Here is a 27822-nt window from a genome sequence, read left to right as displayed (position 1 = left end):
GTAAATACCTATATATATATATATAAAATAAATTTGTTCAGCCAAGTTTCACCTCCTCCTTATATACATATATGCATGTATTATATGCATATAACATATATTTTATATATAATTACTATTTATACACATGTGTATAATATTTAATATATAATATAATGTATATTATGCATATTATATGTGATATGCACACTATATATTATATATTTAATATTTTATACACGCTATGTATTTTACCTATAAAAGTGTATATTATTTATAATATACGCGTTAATATATTTCATTTATAGATGTTATTATAGATATATAAGCACACTCTCAGTGCATGGAAAGGTCAGCCCAGCGCTCTGCCAGATGGGCTGGAGCTGACCTTTCCTATTTAACTAAGCCATTGAGTGCCTGTACCCGTGAGGATTCCAGAGCGGACAGCGGAGCGCCGGGCACGGAGCGTTCCCTCAGGAAGGAGGTGCGGGAGCCGCGGCCCGGGCGGATCCTCCCGCCGCCCCCGCCACAGAGCGGGGCCCGAGCGCCGCCGCTGCCGCGCTTCCGTTTCCCCCGCCGCCATCTTCGGCACGGGCACTTCAGCCACGGCCTACACCCCGTGCCTCTCACCGCCGAGCACAAGCGGGAGGCAGTCGCGCTGTGAACCGCCCTCAGGCAGCGGGAAGTGTACTTATCCCCCGAGGAGGGACGTTTCTGCCGCTGTCCTCCCGAGGTACCGGCGCAGTTGGGGCAGGCGGTGAGGGGACGCCGTGACGGGGAGTGCGGCGGCGGCGCCCTCACCTAAGATGGCGGCGGGGGCGGGCTTTTCCCGCCGAGAAGATGGCGGCGGAGGGAGCGCCGCTCTGGCCGGGTGGCGGGACGTGCTTGGCTGGGTGAGGGGAGCGGGATGGGACCGTCCCCCCCAGAGACCTCCCCCTTCACAGGGACTTCCTACCCTGCCACGGACACCTCGGTCCAGCCCTGCTGCATCACAAAGAACCCCCCCAGCCTTTCTCCCTCAGCTCACCCGCACCTTCTCCAGCCAAGGCAGCCCCTCTCCGCCTTGCTCCCGCCCTCATTTTGGGCTCATCCCTCCCCTCCTGCATGAGGGGCCACTGGGTGGGTGTGGGGTGGGGTTGGATTATCCGTTGCCTGTATACCCCTCTGCTCCCCGAGGCAGCCGCTGCTCCATTTTATTTTAATAATCATAATCTCCACCCTCCCGTTCATACTTTGCCGCAGGAATGGAGCACCAAGTCCATAGGTAGCGGAAGGGTCCCCACCCTCCTCTTCCCCCTCCTCCTCCCCCTCCTCCTCCCCACCCCTTAAGGGGCGGTGATCGCGGCGGAGAGGAAAGAAAAGGATGCCACGGAAGCTGTTGTTGCCTTATAAATCTGTTTTTTCTCACTTTCGAGCTCCCCGGGGGTTGCATGACTCTTTGGCGATGAACGCGGCCAGAAGTGGCTACCGGGTCTTCTCGGCCAACTCCACCGCAGCCTCCACCGAGCTGGCGAAGAAGATCACGGAGTAAGTTACCTTCCCTTTCAAGTTTCTTTCTCCCCCATCGCTCCCCTGCGCGGGCAGGAGCCCTCCCGAGCGGCTGGAGAAGCTTCTGGCATCCCCCCGCCTTGCCAAGGCGTCTCCTGCGAACACCTTTGTGGAGATTTTGCACTGAGAATCTTCACCAGCTCTGCCTGAGCCAGCGATGGAAATGGACCCGCCGCTTGCTCCCTTCTTTGACGTCCATTTCACTGCTGGAGAGGCTGGGCTGCAGCAAAAGCTGTTACTTTTGGGGAGGGAGGAGGCGAAACTTGGCCGGACAAACCTCAGAAAAGCGGTTTGAGCAGTTTTGGGAGATGCTCAAAACTTTCTCCGACTCCTGACCTTGTTTTCCCAACAGCTTCGGTGCTTGGGGCAAGGGGAGTGTCCATGTGCACATCGGCACCGCACCTTGCGCTGACCAGAGCGGATTTGGGAGAGCTGGGCAGCCTGTGCTGCTTGGTGCGGGGTAAAAGTCTGCCCCGTTTTCTTCACCCCATCAGTTTAGGCAGAGTTTGACCTTGTCTTGTCCGGGACAGGTGCGCTGGGTCCTGCTGAGTGAAGGGTGTCACAGCTGCCTCCAAAATGGGGCTTTTGGTGCACAGAGCTCTGAGTTTCCCCCAGCACTTGAACTTTGGGGTTGAATGAGTTTGGTTCAAATTGGAGCAGTCCCAGCCGAAGGGACTGTTCTGAGAAGGGTATCTGTGTATTGGGCTGTCAGCTTAGAACAGGGTCTGGATTTTCTTTATGCTGTTTCTCAGCTACTTTTCATAGGCAGTTGATCCCAAAATCGAGGGGTCTCAGTGCTTATTTCCCTGCTGCAGGTTACAGCATCCCAGTTATCCTTTGTAGGTGTCTGTGTCCCATTCCCATCTCCAAGGGTGTGTTTAAATTGGAAGTAGGACTTAAGTACAGGTGTGCTGCCACCCTAAACTATGAAAACACTTTGCTGTTTGTCCTGCTCACTTAATAAATAGTGTTCAGTCCTTAGCACAGATTATCTCCACAGAGCTGACTTGGCTGTTTGGCTGGGTGGTGTGTTGGATAATAGTGATGAACTTCTTCAAGTGTGAGGCTAAGAGGAAAATCCTTGTGTTTGGGAGTGGAAAGCTTTTTTTTTTTTTTTTTGGCTCATGTATTCTTGCTATCTTTGGTCAGTTCTTTCACTGAACTCTGAACTTAATATATCTCTCTATAAAAGTAAGTTTTGCTGCAGCAGATGGAACAGAGTTCTGGAGGGCTTGTTCTGTTGCATCAATATAGCACAACAGAATTCCCCTGGGGATGAGCTCCCAGTTCTCAGGACTGGAGGAGCAAACAGGCCATCTTTCTTCCTTGCTCTTTGTCTTAAAAATATCTCCCTTCTTTTTAGAGATGAAATGAGAAGAGACATGCAGAGGCTTCCCCAGGCTGTGGTGCTGACTGGGGTGGTGTGCTGATGTTATCCCAGGGATGCTCTGAGGGGGAAAGAAGCAGGATCTGGATCCAGAATGACCTCTCCCCTCCCTCCTTGATCTCTCACCAAGTAAATTTCTAGTAGGAGCAATGTGGGGTTTCTGCCTTGCCTCTGCCATCAGTGGGATGGATGTTGGATGCTCTGGTGGTGGCACAAGCACAGCCCTGTGACACACAGCTGCTGTTTAATTGAGGCTTAAGGACATTTATCTTTGTTGTGGGTGCAAAATCTGGAACTCTGTGCAGTACAGATTAGCCCACAGTAAAAAGTCTCCCAAAATTAAAGGTATTTTCAGCATCTAGTGCTGTGGTTTTGCACTGCCTTCCCTTGGGAGCTCAAGGGCTGTTTCAGCTGATCTGTAACACATCCCTTGTTCTTTCAGGTTGCAAAAGATGCGTGGCTGCTGCCTTTCCCCCATCTCACATCTCAGCCTGTTCTTTGCTGGGGAGGTCAGTTGCACCTTTAAATAGAGTTGGAGCAATCTTACAAGGGTGAGTCTGTCCTCTAATATTGTGCGTTCCTTTTAAAGTTTTTTTATGACCTTGAGTAAAAGTACTAAAAGAACTTTAAAACAACACACAATATTAGGAGGGCCCCTTGAGACACCTGTCCATCTGAGCTCTGTCCTTTACCTGTAGGTGTGAGCTTAAGATCTCTACTTGAGTGGTTCTGACTTATCCTTTTTAAAATCTCAAGCCCAGAGAGGAGCAGTGTGACACTGCCCAACTTTCAGACACCTGATTTATCTCCTTGCTTTGTTTTCTGCAGAACTTCCAGAGCTGCTTTCATTTCAGGCTCTGAGCATCATGTTCTGGCACAGTTCTGATCTTCATCATTCCCCTTGAGCATTCTATAGTTATGGGACAGAGATAAATGGTCAGTTTTACTTTCACTTTAGGTTTTCAGAGCTTTACTTGGTGGTAGTGACTGCCAGGGAGAGGAGATGGTTCTGGATTATGAAGACCTTGTGAAACTTGAAATAGTGGAGATGTTCCTTAGATTCAGCACCACTGAAACATAAATAAACGCATATATTTACTTTTCCCTTATAAATTGAGAGTGATGATTATTTTATTTAAAATTCTTTCCATGATGGAAAGAAAACTCTTGCTGTAATTAGGAGACTTGGGACCTGATTACAAACTGCATTTTCAGGGGAGTAAGATAATTTCTGTGACCTAATGCGTCCTAATTCTGGTCCCCAATGGGCCTTTGTGCTGGGGGGGGAGGGAGATCTAGGAAATCTTTCTGATCTTTAATCCAACAGATGCATTTAGATCTCCCTCTGACTGCAGTGCTTGGCTCAGCAGGTGCAAATATTAGATTCTACTCACTGCTTATGTGTTTGGCTTGGAGGGGGGTGGTGATTGAATCTTGCTAATGCCTCCCAGAGCTCCTGCAGCTCTGTGATGTGGGATGTGATACTGTCTCACTGCCAACCCTGGATGTGAGTATTCCAGAGATTCACTCAGTTTGCAGCATGGAAAATGCTGGTGATCTGAAGATAAAGCATTGCCATGAGCCTAAACAACATGGAATTAGGAGAACATGGGGATTTGTGTTTTGACCTGTGGCTGCAGGGAGCTGGGTCACAGCACTAAACCCAGGGTGGTGTTTTCTGTGACTGGGTGGGAGGGGAGCCCTGCTTTGGGGGGAGAGTGTACATTCAGAGGACTTGCAGCAGCCTCCCTCAGCTGAAGGGGGATTTCTGGTAGGAAATGTATTCTTTAGGTCAATAAAAGGGTGGCAGAGGGGAGTCAGAGCATCTCTGTGCTGTTCAGGTGGAGCACAGAATGTGGATGAGCAGGCTGGGCTCATGTGGAGCTTTCTGTGCTGGCCAGCACAGCTTTAGGGGAGGTTCCTTCGCCAGGAGTGGGCTGGTGGGAGCAGAGCAAGATCTGCCTGGTGTTTGCCACTAGCTGGGCTGCATGGCTTTGGTGTGGCTGCAACAAGTGATTCTAGTGACAGATGAGCTGTAGGGACTTTTCTTCAAATATCCAGTTGTGCTGGGTGGATGGAGAGGGGCAAAGGAGAGCTCAGATAGTTTTAAGGATATCTCAACAGATTGTATCCAGGAAGCTGCCATTCCCTTTCCTTTCCTGGCTGTTCTCATACTGGGGGATTAGGAAGTGCACAGCAGAGCTGCCATTGTGCTGGCTGGACCATGACTGATCTTTATTTAAAGATTTGTTCAAGTTTGAAAAGCAATTCAGAGTCAGACTGTGGCTTGATTTGGCCACAGTCAGGCACAGCACAGACCCTCTGTCCTCTGCTCCAGCTCCTCCTGAGTCTGCACCAGTCCTGGAGTCTGTACATGTGGGGAGAGTTGGGAGTTTGCAGAGCTGAGACCAGGGAAAGTGCTTATAATGAAGAGGATATTGCCAAAATAAAATATTGTAATTAAGAGCTTTGAGTGCAGATTTCTCTTCACATGGAATGTTTGTGCTGTGAGCTGGCCAGAAGCTCCGTTGGAGATAACCTGACAAATGTCTTGGATTCTGGTCACAGAAGGGGACAAGGAAGCACAGCCTTTCTGAGGGCACTGAAACAGGCTCTGATGGCACAGAACGCTGTGAGTACATCTGCCCCTTGAAATTGATACAGCTGAACGTGGAGTCTCCCTGGCTGCCCTTTGTCTCAAGAGCCTGGCACAGTGATTTTTGAGTCTTCAGCGGAGCATTTTAAAGTCCAGTCTGATACAATGTTTCCTAAAATGCTGCAGTGTGTCACTTCCTCATTAAACCATAGGTGACTCCTGAGCTGTTTGCATTTAGATGTGAATTTGAGCCATGTTTTATAAACACTTTTGTATTCCCAGCTTCATATCCTCTTGGCATGTTTTGAGACTGCGGAAAGTTAGATCATCCTTCCTGGGCAGTGTTTACAGATTCCAGATCAATAGGAATTTTTACTGGCCAAACGCTCTGAGTAAGATTTTTAAAGCCATAAAGAGTTTTGTTTTGTTTTGTTTTTTTTTTTTTTTTCTCTTAGATGCTGTCATGTCCCAGAGGAGTTGGTGTAGTGATGGAGCTAGTGTGAGGATAGCAGCTTATTTTGCTTGGAGATGTGATTTATCTGCAGGACTTAAAATGTTATTTTTCCTAGAAGCAGCTTTATCTCTCTGGGTGTGTGGTCTGGGTTACCTGCAGTGCCACTTTCTCTGTCCTAGGGCAGCTCTGCCTGTGTCTGCAGAGGAGTGATCAGTAACTGTGGTAGCCCAGGTTCTTGTGATTATGCTGTTAGTCCTGGAGCTGGATGAAAACAGCTCTTGCTTTCAATTCAATTCTTCTATCCTCTAAAGCAACAGCCAGTTGGGAGCTTCAGGATGGAGAGGATTTTGAGAGAAAAGATTTGGGATGGAAGAGAAAACAAGGGAGAGGTAATAGGAAGAGGAAATTTATCTTTGAACTCTGGCTGCTGCCAGGCTGTGTGTGTGCCCTGCCCTTGACTTCCATGCAAATATCTCTTTTCATAAAGTCCTCTGGAATTTGGTGCTTCACAGCAGGAATTGTACCAACACTCCCCTCTTTATTGTTCTTGACTCAGTCAGGGTTTATCAGACTCCTTCCCTGGCTGATACCTTGTCTAACTGAAGCCTGGAGGAGGGGATTTGGTGCCAGGTGTGCCCTTGGGGTGCACATACCTCAGCTGCTCTGGGGGAGCTGCCTCTGGATCCTGCTGTGCCTGTGGCTCCTCTGGAGTGCTGCAGGCAGGGCTGCTCTGGGACTTTCGTGGGCAGTTTTATCTCATATCCACTGCTCTTGTTTACTTGTAGTCAACAGTTGGAGCAGAGCTGGGATTTATTGTCTGACTAGAGCTGCTCATTTTCCTAAGCTGGCATCTGCCTTGTGTCTGCTGCTCCCTGCACCCAGGTTTGACAACTGAGCTGTTTTAGTGCCCCAAGCCAGGCTGGTTTAGTTCCTCTTGCCGTGGGAGCAAACTTGCACTTGTGATTTCTTGTTTCAGCAGCACACAAACTGCATTGCTGCTCTGTGCTGAGTAGGAGAGCACTGGGCTCTGCTTTCTGCTGGCTGCATCATGGAATCATGAAGTTGGAAAAGAGCTTTAAGACTGAGCACAGCTGTTAACCCAGCTCTGCCAAAGGTGCCATATCTCCATGTCTTTTAAACCCCTCCAAGGATTGTGACTCCCACTTCCCTGGGCAGTGTGTTCCAAGGCTTGTCAGCCCTTTCAGGGAAGAAGTGTTTCCTAATATCCAATCTAAACCTCCTCTAGTACAACATGAGAGCATTTTCCCTTGAGCACCACAAATCTGGTTTTGTTTGCCAGCACTTAGCACTGCAAGTGCCACCTTCCAAGGGCTGTTTTGTTGAGATGAGTCTGCCTGGACTGGTTTTGAAGCTTTCCTTCCTGCCTTGAGATGCAGGGCTGACTAAGAGCACTTGCACAGCCTCTCCAATGGATTTCTTTTCCCCAGTACTGAGGTGGGATTGTGCTGTCTGCAGTGAGGTCAGGGCACACATGCCTCCAAGGGGAGCTTGCAGGACTTGCTGTGCAGTTGTGGAGGAACAAGTGTGAGTCATTAAACATTTCCCATCACACACTGCTCTGGGGTGGGGGTGTGTGTTTCTGAGCTTGTTTGGACTCAGATGCCTTAGCAGTGATTAGGACTAAGCTTGGTGCTTGCAGATGCCAGACTGTCCTCATCAGGACAGCAAGATCCCACCTGCAAAACTCACCTCTTGTGTCAGTCTGGCCCTGAGGTGCCCAGGCTTGCTTATACTTGACACTGAAGATACTGAGGATGCCTTTGCATTGCAGCTGCAAGTTTTAACCCAGCTGAGCTGAGAGGAGCCCAGGCAGAGATCTGTGAGACTTGTCTGGCTGCAGGGGATGCTGCAGTTGGTACCTGAGCAGGGCTGGTGACAGTCTGGCACGTCCAGCTCTCGTGGTGGCAGTTTAGTCACCAGCCCAGCCATTGCAAAACGTGCTGCCAGACACTCAGTGGGCAGGGGGTGTGTGCCAGGACGTGCTCTGGAGCCAGCTAAGCAAACGTATCCCATGGCATCTGAGTGTCTGTTATCTCAGCTGTCCCAGGCACACTCTCCAGGCCAGCTTCAGCTGGGACCTCCAGCTTTGGCTCACAGCTGAGCCCAGCAGTTGCTGATGGCACAGAAGCAAGCCAGGGTCAGGCTGTGTTGCTTTCACTTCTGACAGCACAGATCTTTGTGACAATTGAAGTGCAGGGCTGAGTTAGTGGCTGAGGAGATGGAGTGAGACCAACTGCTGAAGGCTGTAGACCAGATAAAAACCCAGCAGAAGATATGGACTCTTCTATTTGGAGTTAGGCCTGATCTGCAGAATTTTGGCAAATATCCAGGTAAATACAGTACAAGTGCAGGCAGGAAATTGCTGCCACAGTCAGCATGGTGAACAAAGGTCTTTTTCAGGCATAAACTGTTTCCTAATTCATTGTGTGGCCATGGCCACAGAGCAGATCCTGGGAGAGGAGGGAATTGCCCCACTCCATCTCACTTGGCCAAAGCATCTCCACTGCTGCAGGGTCTCTGAGGCTCAGGTTAAAGCACAAAAGTCTTTAAGTACTTACTAGTAGATTACTTGTCAGTACAGTTAAATACTGAAGTGTCACCTGAGGGAAAAGTCTGCATTTTGGAGCCTTTTAAAATGCTCTTCAAAGTCAGTCTTTGTTTTGTAAGAAAGAAATGAAAAAGAGAAGGAGGGTGACTAATCTTTGTTGCGATGAGTGTTGTAGATTTGATATTTGAGAAAAGGAAGGAGTAATTTGATAAAATAAAAAAAACTGAAGTTAAAATCTCATTAATCATTTGAGTTATTTCAGAAGGAAGGTTCAAGGAGAAAAAGGAAAAGAGGTGGGAGTCAAAAGAAGTGACTCAGGTGCCGTTAATTGAGTCTGAGTAAATCATTGAACTCTAGTTGCACATCAGACCTGCCCGAGGGGGCATTGCAGAGGCTGGCAAGGTGTCCTTTGCCATCAGGATCACAGCCTGTGGTCACTCCTACAGCTCTGGGTACAGCAGTAACCTGCTGCAGAGCTCTGTGTCCCAGGGACATCAGAGGGAAGGAGACCCCCAGGGAAGGGAGGATGATGTAGTTCTGCAGCCTGGCTGCCTCACTCAGCTCCCTCATGGGCAGAGCTGTGTTTTGGTGGTGTGTGATCTGGTCCAGTCCTGCTTGGCAGCACAAACTGCTGGTTCCTCCATTTCTCCATGTCTAATGTCCTTTTCTTCTTTGCAGGCGTCTCGGTGCTGAGCTGGGGAAATCTGTGGTGTACCAGGAAACCAATGGAGGTAAGAGAAATCTCTGCTATTTGCAACTGTTTTGAGGTAATCTTAGAAATGCTGGGCACCTCCATTGGCCAGACCTGTCTAAGAAGTGCAGTGATTCAGCTGTGATGTTACTGCTGCTCCTGGCACTGCTAAACCTCCAAGGCTGACCTTGGACAAGGCAATTAAACATGTTTCTTGTTTTCCCTGGTTATCTTGTTTGTCTGCCCATCTGCAAACTCTCCTCTAGAGCTCTGCCTCGGGTTTTAGCTGCTGCCAAATCTTTTATGCTCCTATGCTGAGCAAAATATCTCCAGATTTAAAAGTAATGCCCTGCTTTTTCAGTGTCTGCCTTGTGAGCTTTTAAATTATCCCTTTCTTTCAGCCCTTCCCTGTCACACAGAATTTACAGCTGCCCTTGCTTTTAAAAGTGCAAATTCATGGCTGTGCTGGGGAAAATGCCTCTTGGAGGTTGCTTTTGTTTTTAAGGAGGTTAATACTCTGCAAGTGACCACTTTCAGATGCTGGACTAAAACACAAAGGTATTGGCCAGCAGAGTTCTGTGGCCAAGAGTCATTTACTGTTTCAAGACCTCTGATACCTTGTTTGCAAGAGAGAGTAGAACTAGAGAGCTGCTACAGACTGGAGGAAGGGATGGAGGATTTGTGGGAGTGCTGCTGCTGTTTCAGCCAGGATGGGCCTCACAGTGGGAGAGCTGCTGTGGTTATGCTTGGGCTGGCTGGTGCATTCCTGCCCAGGAGAGCTCGTTGCCCTTTGGGCTTAGTTTTAAATCAGGTTGCTTGCTCTGAGGTCTGAAGTCGTTTTTCATCATTGCACAGCAAATGAGTGCTCTCAGCAGAGTCCTGTAGGGTCACTGCCAGGCCAAGGCAATTGGAATTGCACAGCTGAGGAGCTGTCTCGCCTTTTCCTCACCCCTGCCCTCCAGCCAGGACTGTGTGGGAAGGGAATGGCTGAGGCAGGCACCTTGGGAAACCTGCAGTTATTGTTTGGCTTTGAGAGCTGCTCCAGGCTCAGCTTCTGCATTTGAGTCAGGGACTGTAGGGGTGGTGCTCAACAGAGACCCAGACCTCCAGCCTGTGTCAGTGTTGGAATGTCTTGAGATTGGGAAGTTCTTGCTCTGAGCTTGGTGCTGCTGGTGTTGCCTTGAGCTCTCCAGCCAGCCTGGAGCTGATCTCATGGTAAGCTGAAAGAGCAAAGTGCAAAAAGTGCTGAGTTACCTTCTTGGAAGTACTGAAGGTTGTTCTGCCTTGGGTGGTTAACTGCTCACTAATGAATGTGCTGTTTACAGCTCTCAGCCCTCCATGGAAGTGTGAAAATGATTTCTCATTGAGAGTTAGGTAAATTGTCTTCTAAATTTTAAAATTCTAATTTCTAAATTCTAAAATTCTAAATTCTATAAAAAAATAAACAGCGATTCAACCTGCTTTTGCTTTGTAAATACAGCTAACTCACTGGTGTGTTATGCCAACTGTACCCAGGTCCAGCCTTTGGAAAATCCACTTGGCTCATGTGTGTATGTGCATGCACAAAGGGCAGAAGAGTGAGTCCTCACCTGCCCTGACCAGGGGGCAAGGTTCCTGCTGTAGCATGGTGTGTTGTCACTGTCAACCTGATGTTTGGAAACAAATCTGACTCTGTATTCCATCCTTTGCAGAAACAAGAGTTGAAATAAAAGAGTCTGTCCGTGGACAGGATATCTTCATCATACAGACAATCCCCAGGTGAGGCACTTGTGGCTCAGGTTTGCACCTGGGATGTGCTTTGGATGCCTGGATCAGGATGGTTCAGTGGTTTGCTCACTGTAAAGCAGCACAATGAGCAGTGGAATTGCACTGTTGTCATTGCTGTGACTGAGATTAAGGCTCACATAGTGCTAAGCTGTTAACATTCCCAGGGGATTGGTTGCAGCTTCCCATCAAATAGCTGGAGTGTGTCACTTGAGGCAGGAGCAGAGTGACTGATTCTTTCCACTGAAGCATCCCTGCTCTGTGGCCTTGCAGGCTCAGCTGTTGGGTGATGTCTGACTGGATTTCCATCCCAGGATGGGGGAGTTCCTCTGCCTCCCAACCACCAAGCAGCAGAGCCACCATCAAACAGCAGCTGCTGCTTTCCTTGCAGGCTGGATTACTCTTCTCCTTCTGCTGGAGTGGTGTGAAACTGAACTGGTGGAATTCCACAGCCTCCTTCCTGTGCTTTTACAGTTTGTGATGATGGTGGGCCTTTTTGGGTTTTATTTTGGGCTGTTCTAGGCTTGCAGTAAGAGAAGTGCTGCAAATAAGCAGGGGGCTGGAAAAGCATGGGTAATCCCAGGAACCTTGCTGCCTGCTGCCTCAGGAACAGCACTAGAGTGAGCCCACAAATAAATGCTAGGGAAGGGAGCCTACAAATAAATGATAACTTCAAATTAACCTACTGTGAATAGAGGAGGTGCTGTTTTCAGGGATGAGGTATTGATATGAACAAACCAAGGACATTCCTGCTCTGATAGCTTTTTCCAAGTTACCAAATTCTGCTCAGATTTTGGAGATCACAAGAAGTAATAAGTTAGCAGAGCTTAATTTTAGCTCAAAAGTAGCAGGGAGCAGAATTGCCTGGATACAGGATTTTTCCTTGCTTGCCAAAGAAGTAGAGCCCACTGAGAATTGAAGCTCATTTCCTCTGTGAAATGCTTGGCCTGTTGCAGAGAAATCAGTAGGACTCCTAGAGCAGCTTACTCACTTCTGGAATTCCTCTTGCAGGCAGAAACATGTTCCTAGGGCTCATCTCTCTCCAGAGAGATGTCCCAAGTGTTTCTTCCCTCAGGGAGCAGCTAAATCTCTGCAAGATGAAAATCCCCTGCTGCAGGATTATGTTTTGGGTGAATGGTGCCATTCTGTTGTCCCTTGTGAAGGAGTTTTCTGGAATAACCTGTAACTGAGAGCTGTGTAAACATGAAACAGATCAAGTGTTCAGAGAGCTAACTCAGGGCATTGGGGACAGGAGCAGTTTTGGGAGGGGAAAACCTCCCCTTTGGTTTTAACTTGTTGATCCCCTTGTTTTTCCATTAACTGAGTTCAGTGATTTGGGCCAAGAAATGGATCTTTTTTAGCCGGAATGTTCAAGGCCCTCCAGGTGAGGAGCCAGTGTTGTGCAGCCAAGTCATCTTTCATTCCTGAACTGCAGCTGTGCCTTGCTGCATTGCTGGAGAGGACAGGTTCAAGGACATCTCTGTTCTGCAGTGGCTTTCAGGGAGCTTTTCAGGAGAGTCAAAATAACAACTGTGGGGAATAATCTAAGAATAAGACTTCTACACTCAGTAGTGGTTTGAAAAGAAAATATTAGGACTTGTTAGTAGAGAGAAAAACAACCTTGTTATGCTGCAGTGTGAATTCACAGTCTGCATTTTAAATGCACAGAGATCACAGAAAGACCTGAATATTTGATACAGGCTCTCTGTCACAGAAGCTGTAGCACAACCAAAAAAAGGGTGACAAGGACAGTTACCATCCAAGACTGGTGCGTGGACTGGCATTTGTGTGAGGGAAAAATCAAATAGCTCATGTTTAGGGAATAGAAAAATGAAGGGCTTGGTGATTTTGTGGTACCATAAAGGCAAAAGGAGCCTTTTAGTGCTGAGTGTTGGTGCTGATTGTTGCAAAGCCCATGGAGAGTTTCACATAGGGTGTTTGCTCAGCCTCCAGAGCAGGGGTGTCAGGGGGGGCCCAGGCAGAGATCAGGAGCAGCTCTGGTGTGGCAGGCAGGGTGTGGGGGACAGCTGAGCTGTCTCTGAGTGTCCTGCTGATGAGCTGCCAACCCCTGTGTGAGGTCTTGGCTCAGCCCTTCCAGCAGTAACTAACTGAGCATGACTTCAGGGCTGGAGATGGGGAGGGCACCAAGGAGCCTGGGGTGCTCCCTTGGGGTGCAGCAGGGAGCCTGGGGTGCACCAAGGAGCATGGAGTGCTCCTTTGGGGTGCAGCAAGGAGCCTGGGGTGCAGCAAGGAGCCTGGGGTGCTCCTTTGGGGTGCAGCAAGGAGCCTGGGGTGCAGCAGGGAGCCTGGGGTGCACCAAGGAGCATGGAGTGCTCCTTTGGGGTGCAGCAAGGAGCCTGGGGTGCAGCAAGGAGCCTGGGGTGCTCCCTTGGGGTGCAGCAGGGAGCCTGGGGTGCTCCCTTGGGGTGCAGCAGGGAGCCTGGGGTGCTCCCTTGGGTACCTCTCAGGGAGATGCTGGGGCTGGGCTTCCTCCACCACTGTCATTTTTCCCAGCTGGTGCCCCTGGCTGGGGTCACTGCCCCTTGCAGAGGAGCAGGTCAGTGGTGGCTCAGCATGAAACCATCTCAGCCCACCCACCCTGGGCCTTGCTGGAGGGACAGACAGACACATCCACCTCTGCCCAGTGCCTGTGGCTGCTGCTCTGCAGGAGCCTCCCAGAGTCCAGCTTGGGATCCTGCTTGAATGCTGGGAGAAGTCTCCTCCTTGGATAACTTCTCATCAATGTGGCTACTGGTGTCCTGTCACAGATGTCTTTTATGGAAATTCCTTTCCTTAGGATTTTTCCTCCTGAGAAGCTGAGAGGCCTCAGGAACAAAATGTAATCATTGATTATCTGCTGCTGTGGAATGCAACAGGTGCATCTGTGATTGGCCCATGTTAATTGTTTCTAATTAATGGCCAATCACAGTCAGCTGGCTCAGAGAGAATCTGAGCCACAAACCTTTGTTATCATTCCTTCTTATTCTATTCTTAGCCAGCCTTCTGAAGAAATAATTTCTTCTATTCTTTTAGTATAGTTTTGATGTATTATATATCATAAAATAATAAATCAAGCCTTCTGAAACATGGAGTCAGATTCTCATCTCTTCCCTCATCCTAAGACCCCTGTGAGCACTGTCACAGTGTCCTGCAGCAGCACCAGGACTGCTGGTGCCTTTTGAAGCCCAAGTCTTGTTCTCTACCTGCTTTCCTTTCCATGTGAATATGTATGGATTTTCAAAGAATAAGTTGAAAAATAATGATGAAAAATACTAAGTTTCTCAGATGAACTTTCAATAGGCTTCAGCTTGACCACTTTGTTTTTGTATGACACTGATAGTAGCATCTTTTTCTTCTCTCCCAGCCCCACTGGCACAGCTAAATCACCAAAGGGAAGAAACAGTTCTTTGTTGTCCTGTGTGGCAAGGGGCTGTGTTTTATGTAATTCTTGGCTGGGTGCTCCAGAGCCAACAAAGCTTTCTTGTGTGTAAATGGCATTGTGTGCACAGGCTGCTGGGGCCAGCAGGACAACAGAGACAAAAGAAGGGGCACAAGTGGAGGTTAATTTCCAAAGGAGGGCAGAGCAGTGGGGAAATGGAAATGGTCAGAGGTTTGTCATGGGTCATGTCTCTGGGCATTTGGAGAAGCTGTGTCAGGAGGAAAACAGGGCCTGTGGTGATGCACACAGTGTCTCTTGGTGCTGGCCTTAAGAAATAAAGGGGAACTAAAGGGAACTTAGCTTTTTTTCCCCATCCCAAAATGAATTAAAATGCAGATTAATGCACTTCTACTGGGCCGCTCCAGTCATTGTGGGAGAGCAAACTGTAAATGGGATATTTCAGTCTCACGACCAGTGACAGGACTCGAGGAAACAGCATGAAGCTGAGTCAGGGGAGGTTTAGGTTGATATCAGGAAAAGGTTTTTCACCCAGAGAGATGTTGAGCACTGGAACAGGGAAGTGGCCACAGCACTAAACCTGTCTGAGCTCAAGGAGCATTTGAGCAGCACTCAGGGGCAGGGTGGGATTGTTGGAGTGTCCTTTGCAGGATTAGCAATTGTGCTCATGCATACTCAAACTCAGCATCTTCTGTGATTCCTCTGCCTAGGTTACTTTTTTGTTTGTTTGTTTTTTCTTTCAAGAAACAATCCTCTAGCATTTCCTGTGCTGCTGTTCCTTCCATCTCTAGATCAGCTAAAGAGTGTGGAGATGCTGTTGCCCACCAAAGTGCTATATCTGGAGTTTATACTGCTCCAATTGCAGCATTTCTTAAGGCAGGAAAAATAACCTGCCTTACACTGTTAAAGAGGAAAATACCCTAAGAAATCCAGTGTGGATGAAGTTGTGTTGGCTGCATGTGTGCTGTTTCTTTAAAAGACTATTTTATTTCAAATTACACTGTATCAAGTGACATTTGTTCCAAAGTAAATTCTATCAAAAGCCTTTTTTGTCAGATTATGGAGGGAAATCATCATTCACCTTATTTTAGAATATAAAATCAAATTCCAGCCCACAGCTCTTGAGTGCTGGTGTCATGTCCTGTATGTGTAAGTGTTGATTGTAATTTGTTGTGGCATGGTGGAAGGAGCTGTGTGGCTGCAATCTGGGTCTGGCATACATTAGCCTGAGATGCAGCATTATTTCCTTGGGATTTTGGTGAGGGCTAATCTGGGTATAAATGGAAAAGGAGTTGCACTGGAAAAACACCTGCTGATATTTGGAATTGTGTTCAAATCTCCTAGAGATGTGAATACTGCTGTCATGGAGCTGCTGATCATGGCCTATGCACTGAAGACTTCCTGTGCCAGGAACATCATTGGGGTCATCCCCTACTTCCCCTACAGCAAACAGAGCAAAATGAGGAAGAGGGGCTCCATAGTCTGCAAGCTGCTGGCTTCAATGCTTGCCAAGGCAGGTGAGTGTCCCAGGGAGCAGCAGCACAGCAGGTTTGGTGCTGCTGGGCATCCCAGAGCTCATCTGCCCTTCCATTCTCCTGGTTGATGTGGGGATGTGTTGCTGAGATCTTGAGCCACATTAAGGGAGTTAATTTTCTTCAGCTTTCTTGTGTTTCTTTGTAACTTGCACCTGGGGAGGTGGCCTAGAAATGTTACAGTGAAATGCAGTGTCAGCCCAGGGCTGTGGCATCACATGCCTGCTTCTCATTATGGCTGTGGAACTTTCTGTGTTAATCTGTTCATGATTATTTTATGCCAAGGCATAATAGTCTGAGTAATAGCTAAAACAGTCTGGAAAATGGAGATGTTGAAGGAACTCCAGCCACGTGGGAATATTTTCAATAAATTGTTGTCTTTTTTCCCCCTTAGGTTTAACACACATTATCACTATGGACCTTCATCAAAAGGAAATCCAAGGCTTCTTCAGCTTTCCAGTAGACAACCTGAGAGCATCCCCTTTCCTGCTTCAGTATATACAGGAAGAAGTGAGGTTACTCTAGTTCTGTGTATATCAACTTGTCTGAGCTCATTTTCATGTCATGCCAGCATTGGGGCTGTCCTTAAGTAGAGGTGATGGTGTCAGTTTAGGTCAATCCTTCTGTTAATGAATTCTTTCTCAGGGGATACCTATTGCATGTTTCATGGGGAGATGTTGCACTTCTCTGACTGGGTAGAAACTGAACTGCAGCACAAGCAGGAGAGAAGCTTGCTCTCTGTGGAGTTAGTGCCATTTGAGAGATGCTACTTGTGCCTCTGCCTCTAATCACCTCTGAAATCCTGTTAAACTGCTCCCCTTCTCCCATTGTGCTGTCCTGGATTTCTATCTGCTCTGAATTATTGATAGACTTTGTCTTGGGCTGAGTGTAGGAGTGCTGAGCACAGCAGGGCTGGGAGCAGGGCATGGAGGTTTTGTTCTCCATGTGCAAAAGATGATGATTTATTCCCACATGGAGAGAGCAAGGCTTCCCCATATGGGAAGGGTTAAACATAGTGAACATTCCCACCTTTGCAGAATGCACAAATTGGAAGCAAGTGCAGTTCCTCTCTGGTTTCTTGTCACAGAATGATTATTTGGTTCTGGGGAGGAGGATGGGTGAAATTATTCCGCCATGTTTCAAACCAGTTACACCCTAGGAAGAATATATTTTTAAAATTAATTAACTTTTTATCACATCCAGATTCCAGATTACAGAAACGCAGTTATTGTAGCCAAATCTCCTGGTGCTGCTAAAAGGTAAATGGATCCTTTGCTAGCTGGTTAAAAGTTACTTGGAAAATACCTGAGCTGGTGGAAGATATACCAGGGAAAGTATGGGAGGGTGGCAGATGGGTTGAGAATCATAGTTCTTTTGTGGCTGGAAATGGGATGGACATGGTGCAGATAGAACTTTGTATTCCCACCCCTATGGGTGTAACTCTGGCAGTCTCACTGAAATGGTTCAGCTGGTGTTCACCTTGCTGCTGGAGTTTCAGCAGTGCCTGACCATCTCAGAAAGAAATTAGAAATGTGGAAGGAACACAGGAGAGCCTGTGGTGGAGCCAAGGGGTAGAGTGGGATATTAATAAGGAATGAAGAATCACATCCAGTGAGGTTTCTTGCAGCGAAACAGCCGCAGAGGTGCAGCCCGTGCTTGCTGCAGGTGTGGGGGAGCCTTGCTGTGATGGGCTGTGAATTGCCTGAGCCCAGCAGGTCCCTGAGGGGCTGGTTTGTCTTGCAGGGCTCAGTCCTACGCCGAGAGGCTGCGCCTGGGGCTGGCAGTGATCCACGGCGAGGCTCAGTGCACCGAGCAGGACATGGACGACGGGCGGCACTCCCCTCCCATGCTCAAAAATGCAACTGTGCATCCTGGCCTGGAGCTGCCATGTAAGATCAAGCTTCTCTGCTTACCTTTTGGGAGGGAAAAAAAAGGAAAGTTTGGTGGGAAATTTCTGTTGGTTTATCTGTGTGGGTGTAACCAACCCAAAGGCAGTTAGACCAGTGGGATTTTTTTTCATAGAAAGGTTGATATCAGTGAGTTGTGGGAGAGGTCACAGGGTTTTTATTTAACTCCTTATGGCCATGCAGTATTTTCTCCATGGCTCTGCCTGCTCCATAGTGTTAGACTGACAAACCTCTGATAAAGGTGGTGCTTTTACAGTGTTTAGCAGCAGAATTCATTGAGCTGATGAAACAAGGGGAATGTAAAAGTGTAAGTAATGAGATAACAACCACTGAGGCAGGCTGCTGGCTCCACTGGGGAGGGGAGGGCTGGTCTTTGTCTTCCCTTCTCTGCAGCCATTGTTACTGCTGGAAATCTTCACCTTGGCACCCAGATGATCATATTCCAATGTCTGTTTTGACAAGGATTTGAGGTTTATGTGGCTGGGGTGAGTAGGTTCTCCAAGAGCATTGTTGACTTGCTTCTGGAGCTCTTGCCATTGATTTGGGAGCTGAGAGCAAAAGAAAAAGAGGAAACTTTTGTGTCCTGAGAAATGCCATCCTCAGGATTGCTTGTATTCCTGCAGCAGCCAAATACCAACAGTACAATCAAAATCCAGCTCCCTTTTAGGAGGATTTCAGCTTTCTAGGCAGGTGGTGGCAGGACAGAAATTGGGAGCAGGAAGGTGGCTGAGAAGTGCCCGTGGGAAAGGCTGTGTGCTGCTGTGTGTGGCAACACCAGCAGTGGTTTGGGTTGCTGATAATCATCTAATCTTTGGAAATTTAGGGAGAACATCCAGCCAGTCAGTGGGCAGCTTGTGGAGGGGAGGCAGGTAAGACTGTAGGCCTTTTACATCACCCCAGCTGTGTCTCACTGCAGTACAATCAGTTAAACAGTACTTTTGTTGCTGGTGAAACTCCTCTTGGGCCTTGAGGGGCAGGTGGGGTTTGGCAATGTAGTTTAGGGCTTTATTGTTCTGCTTCTGACAAGGGGATTTTTTCATGCCTGTCCAGGAAAGCAGGAATTTGCATGGTTATTCTTCACTTTCTCCTTCCCCTCCTATTCTGGAGGATGCTGTCCTCCAGAATATCAGTAGCTGACATTTGTCTGCTATGGAGGAATTGATGTGATTGTAATTTTATTTCCAGCCATGTCACTTCAGAGAAGCTCAGCTGTGGAAGGTTGTGCTGCTGGAGAACCCTGTAAATGGTTGTTCACACAGAAATGTGCCCTTGTCCAGTTTAATTATGAATCCAATGGGAAATTGTTTTCAGTCCTCAGCTATCCAAACACAGACTAATTTGCTGTGTATCACCACTTTCTTATTTTATCTCCTGCTGCACAGACTCAGCACTTGACCAATGACCTTACATCCCAGCGTGCCTAAGGCACAGTGTAAAACAGTTGAGCTGTGGCTTGGCAGCTCTGTCATGGGGTGGATTGTGAGGCACACTTGCCCAAAACTCTCAGCAGAAGTTGCTTTTCTCTGCAGTTTTCTAACCTGAGAGATGCCTGATTTTGAGTGAGCTGGGTTCTGGAGGTGCAGAATTGAGATTATCCCTATCTAAAAGCAGTCTGTGCATTCTGGTTGTGTCACAGTCTCTGAAAGTGCAGCTGGGATGGCAGTGCTGTGGGTGTCTGTGCTGACCCCCTCTGCTGTGCCTCATTTCTTCTCCAATTCAGGCATTTTCAAAGCATCTTCCCACCTCAATGTCACATGATTCCAAACCCTCATTCAGCTCTGCCTTCCTGCTGGTGAAAGCTCTGAGGGCAGAGTGTAGCAGGGTTCAGTTCTGTGGTTGGTTGTGAAAGGTCAGACACGTGCTGCTGCTCACAACTGGATTTTCCTTACACCAAAACTGCCCTCACACCCTCTGATTGTCAAAACAAAAGTGGTCTGTGAGTCTGCCTGGCTCAGCAACCAAACCTGGGCCTGGCAGGTGGGAGCTTGGGGATGTTCCTGGGGAGTGCCTGAGACTTCTTGTGGGGCATGCCACCCTGGGCTACAACCAGATCAGTGTGGAGCATCCCAGACTTGGCAGCTGAAGCTCCAGACAGTTTGTTAGAGGCAGGAGAGGGGTGAGACCTGTGCTGGGGAGCAGCCCCAGAGCCCCACAGCCATGGCTCATGCTCTGTGCCATTCTCCATGGGCTTCCTGCTGAACTGGCCGGGCCCCTGTGTCCTGGCATGCACCTCCTCCCCCTGTTCTAGCAGGGATCATGTGCCTCTAATTAATGAGTGCTAGGCAGTGTAATGGCTTAGTTATTGTCTGAGTGTGGCCTGATGTGATATTGTGATGTAGGGAGCCACAACAGAAAAATGCCAGAGGTGCTTCTAATTGCACTTCAACTGCTTCACTGGAGCAGCAGCAAGAGCCCTCAGCAGTGCAGCCCCTGGAATCAGAGCCTTGGGGGCAGGATGTCACTCCAAGGTTATTCCCTTTGATTTGTGCCTTTGTGTCTCTGAGCTTGCAGCTGGCTCGGGGCTGTGCCTTAACAAATGCACGAGGGCTCTTTGGCTGTTTCCTGGAGAAAAGAGTGGGGAACCATCTGTTAAATCATTCCAGAACTTTGTACAGAGAGCTAATGGTCTGCTTGAATCCCAGAGCCCAGCAAACTGCCACAAAGGGAGTTTGGGGGAGAAACTGGAGTGACCGTGGCTCTGTTCCTATTCCCTACCCCCATCTTGCCTGTGTTTAGGCTGGGCACAGGGGTGTTTGCTGTCCTTCCAAGGTTATCTCTGCACAAAACACTTCATTCTTGAGCAGCCTTTTGCTCCCAGGCTCTGATGTAAATGCAGCATTATATTTCTTGGTGATTGTCACTTTAATTTGCACTGTCAGCTCCAAACAGAATTTATTTTAGTCTTTCTTAACCTGATTTTGACCACTTAATTAAAGCAACATGTTTACACACCTGAGAATGTTCTTTCTTAGTGCCAGTGATCCTGCCTTTAACATGTGGTACTTTGGTGTATGTTATGCACATCTGAATGAAAATGTTCTTTGAAATTCTTGTTTTAAAAAGAAATGGTGGTTGGTCTAGTTTTTTCCTCTTTTTTTTTTTTTTTCCCCTCAGAAGCTACAGATACCACAAGCATCTTTTCTTACTCTCCAGAAAATGTCAGCAACTCTTTAAACCAAACTTGTACATGATCCAAGGGGTTACACCATACAGAAATACCAGCATGGCTTATTTCTGTTCTCTTCTGTCTACAAACGTAGAGGGTTGTGTCTGGGAAGAAAATATTCTTGTATTATTTGAATCATTTCTCAAGGCACCTCCTCGTAGCAGTTCTGACTTGCACATCTTGATATGTTCAAAGATTCTGAAGAAGAAGCTGGCTGCACTAACCCTTGTGTAGACTCTCATCACCTTGGAGCAGTTGAGATTTGATGTGGTTGTGGGTAGATCCTTGGCTTGCAATTTTTTTTTCTTTTTTTTGCAGAGAAAATTGAACAAGGAAAAGGGAGAACATCTCTTTAAGATCCGGGTAGGTCGACACGTTGCCTACCATTCTTTAAAAATAAACCAAAATTGAAATACAGCTTTTAAAAACCAGACAGATGCAAAGCACTGCTAATGTTGCTGGTTGCCATGTTAGCCTTTAAGCATAGCAAGGAATGTGGCTGCTTCCTTCATGGAGTAGAAGGAAACTGATTTGCTGAAACTCCATATCTCTGTGAGTAAAACAGTGCTGAATTTCAGCTCCCCAGGCCTGTTCACCATTTGTGTAAAAGTTTCCCCTGAGCTGGCTGTTGTAAACAGAGATGGCACTCATCACTGGATACACACAGAGGCTGGGATGGCAGCCAGGTGAATCCTTTTGATACTTCCCAGCTCCCACCAGGAGCTCTATTACTGTCCAGACTAGACAGTAAACTCATAGCTAATCTGAGCAGGTCAGTAGTGCCTGGAACTGGAATTTATGATCTGCTTATCTCTGGCGGTGCTTAATCTTCATTTATTATAATTAATCTTCCTTCTCATAAGAATATTTTTCCTTCAGGATTTAGATGTGACTTTGCATTTGGTAGGAGACTCAGAAATAACCATGCAAGGGAGGCTGAGGAGTCTGTGCCATGAAGAGCTGTTGATTAACTCTTCAGTCCAAGGTAGCTGTGACTTTAATTGCAAAACCTGGCAATAAGTGATGGGACTTGGGGCAAAACAGAATTACTGGACACCTTTTATACAGTTTTGGTAGGTTTATGGCAAACCAGCCTGTGGAGTAGGTCATGGATGTGAAGAACAGCTCTACACAAGAATCTTGGAAGTTGTGGTGTTTATAATTGCTTTCATCATATCCCTCAGTGTGAGTCACTCACCCAGCTGTGCTTGCACTCTCAGCATTCCCAGGCACTGATGAGATATGGGAATGCTGCTGGATCATCCTGCTGTGCAGGATGGGGAGTTTGATGTGAGACTTTTTTGGTGAGGAGAGCAGAGATCAATATTTAGTCAGGCTTTTTGCTGGGCAATGCCTTGTGTGTTCTCCTGCTGCTCAGGTATTACATTGAAGTGGATTATCCTAAAAGAGCAAAATCTTGCTTTGTCTGAACTCCTTGAGGCACTTGAGAAGCCTCTGTGGCCAGAATCCTGGCAAGACCTGAGCTTACAAAAGGAGGGGGGCACCAAGTGCCTTGGTAGGACACTTTGCACTCACTGTGGAGAGTACAGAGTAGGGCTGTGGGGTGTGGAGGTGGGCCAGGTAAGTGTTACAAAATGCTGGAGGTGCCTCTTGGCTTCAGTGGTTAGATCAGCCCAGATTGTCACCTACTGACACATGTGTGCCCACCACAGTGTCCTTTCCATGCTGGAGGGTTTTGTACCAGCCCCCCATGGCAGGTGAGAGGTTTGGCAGATGGACAGCAAGGCCCTGGCCTGTGCTGGAGCTTGGTTGCTGTTTGGTGTAAGTCTGAGGGCTGTGTTACATCTGAACACTCTCAGTGCATCTCAGATCTCTAGTGTTTTCATGATGCTGCTGGAATTTTAGCAGGGTGTGGTTTTGCATGGACCCTGTCAGTGCAAAAGTAGTGTCAGGAGGGAATGGAACCTTATTTCCCAGGACATCTCTTCACTGTGTGCCAGGTAGCACAGCCTGTCAGTGTGTGCTTTGATCCAATTGCTGGTTGCACTGAGCTTGTTGAACTGAGTTTCAGCTGGATTTTGTCCTACTCTTTCCATTAATCCACTTAAAAAATAATCAGCAAATTTGCTTCTGCAAACTTCCTTAAGCATTCTTTGCCTGAGCAGGTGGTGTTAAGGTTCTTACACCCTCTCAAAGACCCCTCTGTGTTTGGTGATGTGAGAAAGCAAATGAGCTGCACTGCAAGTCTCTGGTCCTACAGATGATTTATTGAGTCCAAGAGGTGAAAAATTGCACCTTGTAAAGCACCTGCCCTTTGAGAGGTGCTGCTTGAAAATGCCCATTTGTTGTTCCCAGTCATGGAATGGACCCTTTTTCAAGTCCTGTGCTGGAGCACAGAGAAGGTCACTGATATTGCCCATAAACCAGGTGCTGCTTTGTAACTCTCCTTGCACAGGGGTCTGTTAGAGAGTTGGAGTTGCTTTCTGTTTCTGAGGTCAGTACAAAATCCCCACAGAAACAGAATCTCCTCTTTATGCAGCAGTGTTGTTCATTTGAGGAGAAAAATGATGGTTAAATGAGTTCCTCACTTAGGTGGGTGTCAGGATCATGTCAAGCACATCTGTGTCTGCATCAGTGTAAGATGTTTAATGGTTCAGCCTCTTGTCTGGTGGAACTGTGGGGGTTTGACTCAAGCCTGAGTCACCTGGACTATTTTTTTTCCATTTTCTTTAGTGATGATGGCCAAGGAGAAACCGCCAATAACTGTGGTTGGAGACGTTGGAGGAAGGATTGCCATCATCGTGGTATGAGTGTGAGGGGGACAGGTGGGGGGTGGCTTCCTCACAGCATCTTTGCTTCAGCTCTTCCATCCCTGAGGGTCACAGGGATGCCTGGTGTAGGAGTGGGAACCTGGTTTTTAGACACTCTTTTCTCCAGTAATGTTGGTAGCTTTGGTTATTTCAACTTTCTGTTGAAAACCATTTGCACTTCAGCTCTTTAAGCCCTTAAATGTCCTTGCTGCCTTGATTCTGTGTGTCAGATGTCTGCAAGTAATGAATAAATCCAGGGCACACAGAAAACTCCTGAAGTGTTAAAAAACCCCAAACAAAACACTTGCCAAGCCTCTCTTACTTGCTATGCCATGCTGCAGTGTAAGTAATCAACATGCAGCTCCTGCCCCATGGAAAAATACTCCTTGCTGATGATAAACTGTGAGTGCATGTGCAGGGACTGATTTGTTTCCAAGACACAACATTTGTTCTCCACACTAGCAAAAGGGTCATTAAACCAGGGAAATAGCATTCACAGATTAGTCATGCACGTGGCTGTCCTCATCAGCAGCTGAAGTAGACAGGGATTCTATTTTTCATCTGTGTGCATGGCCAAAGCTGCAGTAGCCTGCAGATCCACTCCTGCCCTGCAGGCTCTGAAAACCTCTGGGTTTGATGTTATTTCTGTTTCTGCTCAGGATGACATCATTGATGACGTGGAAAGCTTTGTAGCTGCTGCAGAGATCCTGAAAGAGCGTGGAGCCTACAAGATTTTTGTGATGGCAACTCATGGGCTCCTGTCAGCAGATGCCCCTCGTCTCATAGAGGAATCTTCCATTGATGAGGTGAGGCTGCTCTCCAGACTGCAGAGCTGGGGTGGCACCAAAACTCACAAATTGATGTCCTTCCCAAGGCACGTAGCTCATGTCTGGAATTATTTATTTAATCAGGTGCTTTCAGTTAGCTGGTTCTTCACTGGAACACACACAGAAAAAAAGTGTGTGTGATTAATCCTTGCTCAGATCAGATCTGCTTCCCTCTAGTGCATTTTCTCCCTAACAAAAATATTAGTCATCCCTGCCTGGACACTTCCCTCCCTGCAGCTGAGGCTGTGTGGCTGCCATCTCACTGTGAGCCCCTCTCCCCCAGCTGATCAGGGGCTGCTGGTACATGAAGAGGACAGGATTTCAAACTTAATAATAGATATTGTGATCTGAGTGGACCCATCAGCCTGTTGGAGAGTGCTGGTTATGCACTCAGTAATAGATCCTGTGATCTGAGTGGACCCATCAGCCTGTTGGAGAGTGCTGGTTATGCTGGTCCCCTCAACAGACTGTCACAGAGGGGAGACCATTTATTTTAATCTTTTTTCCTGATATGCAGGGAGTTCTCCCCCTGAACTGTGGAGCAGCAGCACACACCCCTCAGGGTGGCTGCTCAGGGAGGGTGAACATTCCAGCAGCACAACTTCCTTTCCTTTCTGGCCCTCCCTAGGTGGTGGTGACCAACACTGTTCCCCACGAGGTGCAGAAGCTGCAGTGCCCCAAGATAAAGACTGTGGATATCAGTTTGATCCTGTCTGAGGCCATCAGGAGGATCCACAACGGCGAGTCCATGGCTTATCTCTTCCGCAACATCACCGTCGATGATTAGACCTGAGCCTGCCCCTGTCCTGGATTCCACAAGAGAAGGAAATCTGCATGGAAAGGCAATACCATAAAACATAGGCATAACACAGCTGTTTATTTTTGTAGGAGTGTTGAGGTTTTCAGGGTCTTGAGGCGTGAGATCTAATAGAAAAAAAAAAAAAAATCAACCTGACCAGCACTTTACAAGTCAATAGAAGGGGCCACTGGCAGTGGGGGGAATTACACCTTAATTGAAAGAGATGGAGAAATGAGGTGGTGTTGAATTTTTAAGTTCCTTTAATGATTTTTTTTTTTTTAGTGTGTTTTCTCTTGCCCTGTAGGGGCAGAAAGAAAAGCTAAACAGAAGTAGCTGTCAGCTTGTGAGAAGGGAACAGGGACTGCTCATTGCTGTGTGGGCAGTGAGAGCAGCCTTTGGGGTTGTTTCTGCCTGTGTCTCACCCCAGAGCATGGAAGGGAATGTTCAGGCTGTGCTGCTGGCAGAGCTGAGCCAACAGCAGCTCTGTGCCAGCTCAGTGGCCTCTCCTCTCCTGCAGAGCAGAGCAGGGACTTTCATCAAAGCTCAGTTAGCAGAACATCCCAAAGGACAGCTTAGGGCAACCCCTTGGCAGGGCTGCTGCCATCCCTGGGGCAGGGAGCTGGGAAAGGCTCCTGTGTGTGTCCCAGCAGAGCAGGAGTGCTAGATAATGTGTTGGCCTTTTCATTTTGCAAGCTTTGGATCATTATTGCTCTTCAGTGATGAATCACGTGAGGGTCTTGCTCCTCTCTGGGACACTTGTCTGCACTGCAAAACCAGGCACAATTTTTGGAGCTGCCTGGGGCTGAGTTTGTGGCAGAGTCTTGTGGGGAAGGGAAGTTGGAACAATATCTGCTTCTAATGCAGCTGTGCTCTCCAAAACACTAACACTGAACCTGCAATAAAAAGTGTAAGATTTTTCAGCTTTGGTGCTTCCTATGAATGCTGTGCCCACTGAGGAGCTGCTGTGTCTGTTCAGTGGGGCTGTTGCTGTAACAATGCTCAGCTTGCAGCCTTCTTCCATGGGGAAGTAGGACTGGCTGATCACTCCTTTCTTGAGTGATGCTAATTTTTGTGTGGAGGGGACACTTGAGGAAACAGCACAAGATGCATGTGGAAGGCTTTGTCTCCAGGATGATATAAGGATAAACTCCCAAACTGATCTTTCCCCTTGATGAGACAAACACACTCCAGAAAAACCCTACACCACTGGTCTGCTGATGTGAGGGACAAATAAAAGCTGCTGGAAGCAGCACAGGAGATGTTTATTGTTCAGTTTTGGTTATCTTATACATTCCAACATATAAAATGTGCCAAGGGGCCAGCAGTGACTGAGCAGGACAAACCTTGAATAACAGGCAAACCTTGGCATGGAGTGCTTGGGCCACCTTCAGTATCCAGCACAGATTAAACCTCCATGTCAAATTCCATGAGGGATGTGCAGAACTGGATGAGGTTTCAGAGCAGAGGATTGAGCCTGTGTGCCCTGGGCCTTTGTCATGAGTGAATGTTTTATGGATGCTTAAAGAATCACCAGCTAAGGTATCAGCAAGACCAGGTTTAGTATGGAAGTGAAAGTTCCACAAAGTTGTTGGCAAGGTTCACTCTACTACTTACAACATGGTAAAAGCAAACTAAAATCGAAATCCAATAAATCTAAACCCAAAATTAATCAAAAAATCTACATTGAGGCTGGGGAGGGGGGGAAGGGGAAGGGTAGGAAAGGGCAAGGATAAAAAGGAAACACAGGATGAGTCACAAGGTTCAGAGCAGACCCCCTTGCAAAACTGAGCCCCAGACTTGACCAACAGTTTAGGCCCAAAAGTTCAACAGCACTGAACAGCAGAAGCTGTTAAGCTATTGCTTAGGCTGAAATTTAACAATTTAACAATTTCATATAGCATTTACTTAAAAATTTAAAATACCTAAAAATCTAGGAGAGCAATCTCCACAATATATTTGCTGCAGTGCATTCCCACTGACACACAGCCCTGAAGGAGTCTATGAAGAAAGAACCTCTGAAGAATTCCCCTCGAGCTCCTGGAAGTACATCAGATATCTTTGCATCTTCTCAACAGGCAAAGAGTTGAGCCTCAAGGAATGGTCATAGTTCCTCTGCATCCTGGCCACAATTCAGGTCAGCAGCTTTCTTTGAAAGTTTGATAACAAAAATGTTGTTCTGCTCGGGTTGTTAATCAGGCAAGAAAAACAGTTTCCAAGGCTGTTTGTTAAGAACCAGGAGTTTGTTAGACAGCACAAATTCCTGGGAGCAGACAGTGTTTCTGATAAGATTGAGAGTTGCTCAGCCCAGGTGCTGTTCTCAAGGCCTAACAAGCATTTCTGAGATCACAGGGCAGCTCAAGAGCTGGGGGAAGGCACCACCAGAATCCACCCTGTGACTAAAAACAACTTGTCCTGCTCCACAGAGTGGCCATGTG

The 27822-nt window shown here is 47.5% G+C and overlaps 1 protein-coding gene across 5 annotated transcripts; it reads left to right on the top strand.

Annotated features, from left to right (window-relative positions):
• The first annotated feature begins 582 nt into the window (after window positions 1–582).
• On the top strand, window positions 583–27042 carry PRPSAP1 (phosphoribosyl pyrophosphate synthetase associated protein 1). Of its 5 annotated transcripts, none has more exons than XM_058817116.1 (11): window positions 583–712; window positions 1395–1506; window positions 9212–9264; window positions 10916–10982; window positions 15730–15902; window positions 16312–16427; window positions 17121–17176; window positions 17661–17806; window positions 23685–23755; window positions 24421–24567; window positions 25217–27042. In XM_058817116.1, exons 2-11 carry the CDS (start codon window positions 1424–1426, stop codon window positions 25373–25375), a joined length of 1071 nt encoding a protein of 356 aa, XP_058673099.1. In that variant the 5' UTR covers window positions 583–712; window positions 1395–1423; the 3' UTR covers window positions 25376–27042. The 5 variants fall into 5 exon arrangements, with proteins under 5 accessions (XP_058673099.1, XP_058673100.1, XP_058673098.1 ...); XM_058817117.1 differs by lacking the exon at window positions 583–712 and adding an exon at window positions 714–872; XM_058817115.1 differs by lacking the exon at window positions 583–712 and having other exon boundaries at window positions 1305–1506.
• The last annotated feature ends 780 nt before the right edge of the window (window positions 27043–27822 follow it).

Source organism: Ammospiza caudacuta, chromosome 19 (genome assembly GCF_027887145.1).
Source record: "Ammospiza caudacuta isolate bAmmCau1 chromosome 19, bAmmCau1.pri, whole genome shotgun sequence".
Taxonomy (NCBI): domain Eukaryota; kingdom Metazoa; phylum Chordata; class Aves; order Passeriformes; family Passerellidae; genus Ammospiza; species Ammospiza caudacuta.
This window is presented reverse-complemented; position numbering and strand designations above follow the sequence as displayed.

Coding starts and splice junctions, on each gene's coding strand:
- PRPSAP1 (XM_058817115.1), top strand. CDS start 1,343: ATGCCACGGAAGCTGTTGTTGCCTTATAAATCTGTTTTTTCTCACTTT. Junction 17,807..23,684: donor TCCTGGCCTGGAGCTGCCAT/GTAAGATCAAGC, acceptor CATTTTCTTTAG/TGATGATGGCCAAGGAGAAA. Junction 24,568..25,216: donor AGGAATCTTCCATTGATGAG/GTGAGGCTGCTC, acceptor GGCCCTCCCTAG/GTGGTGGTGACCAACACTGT.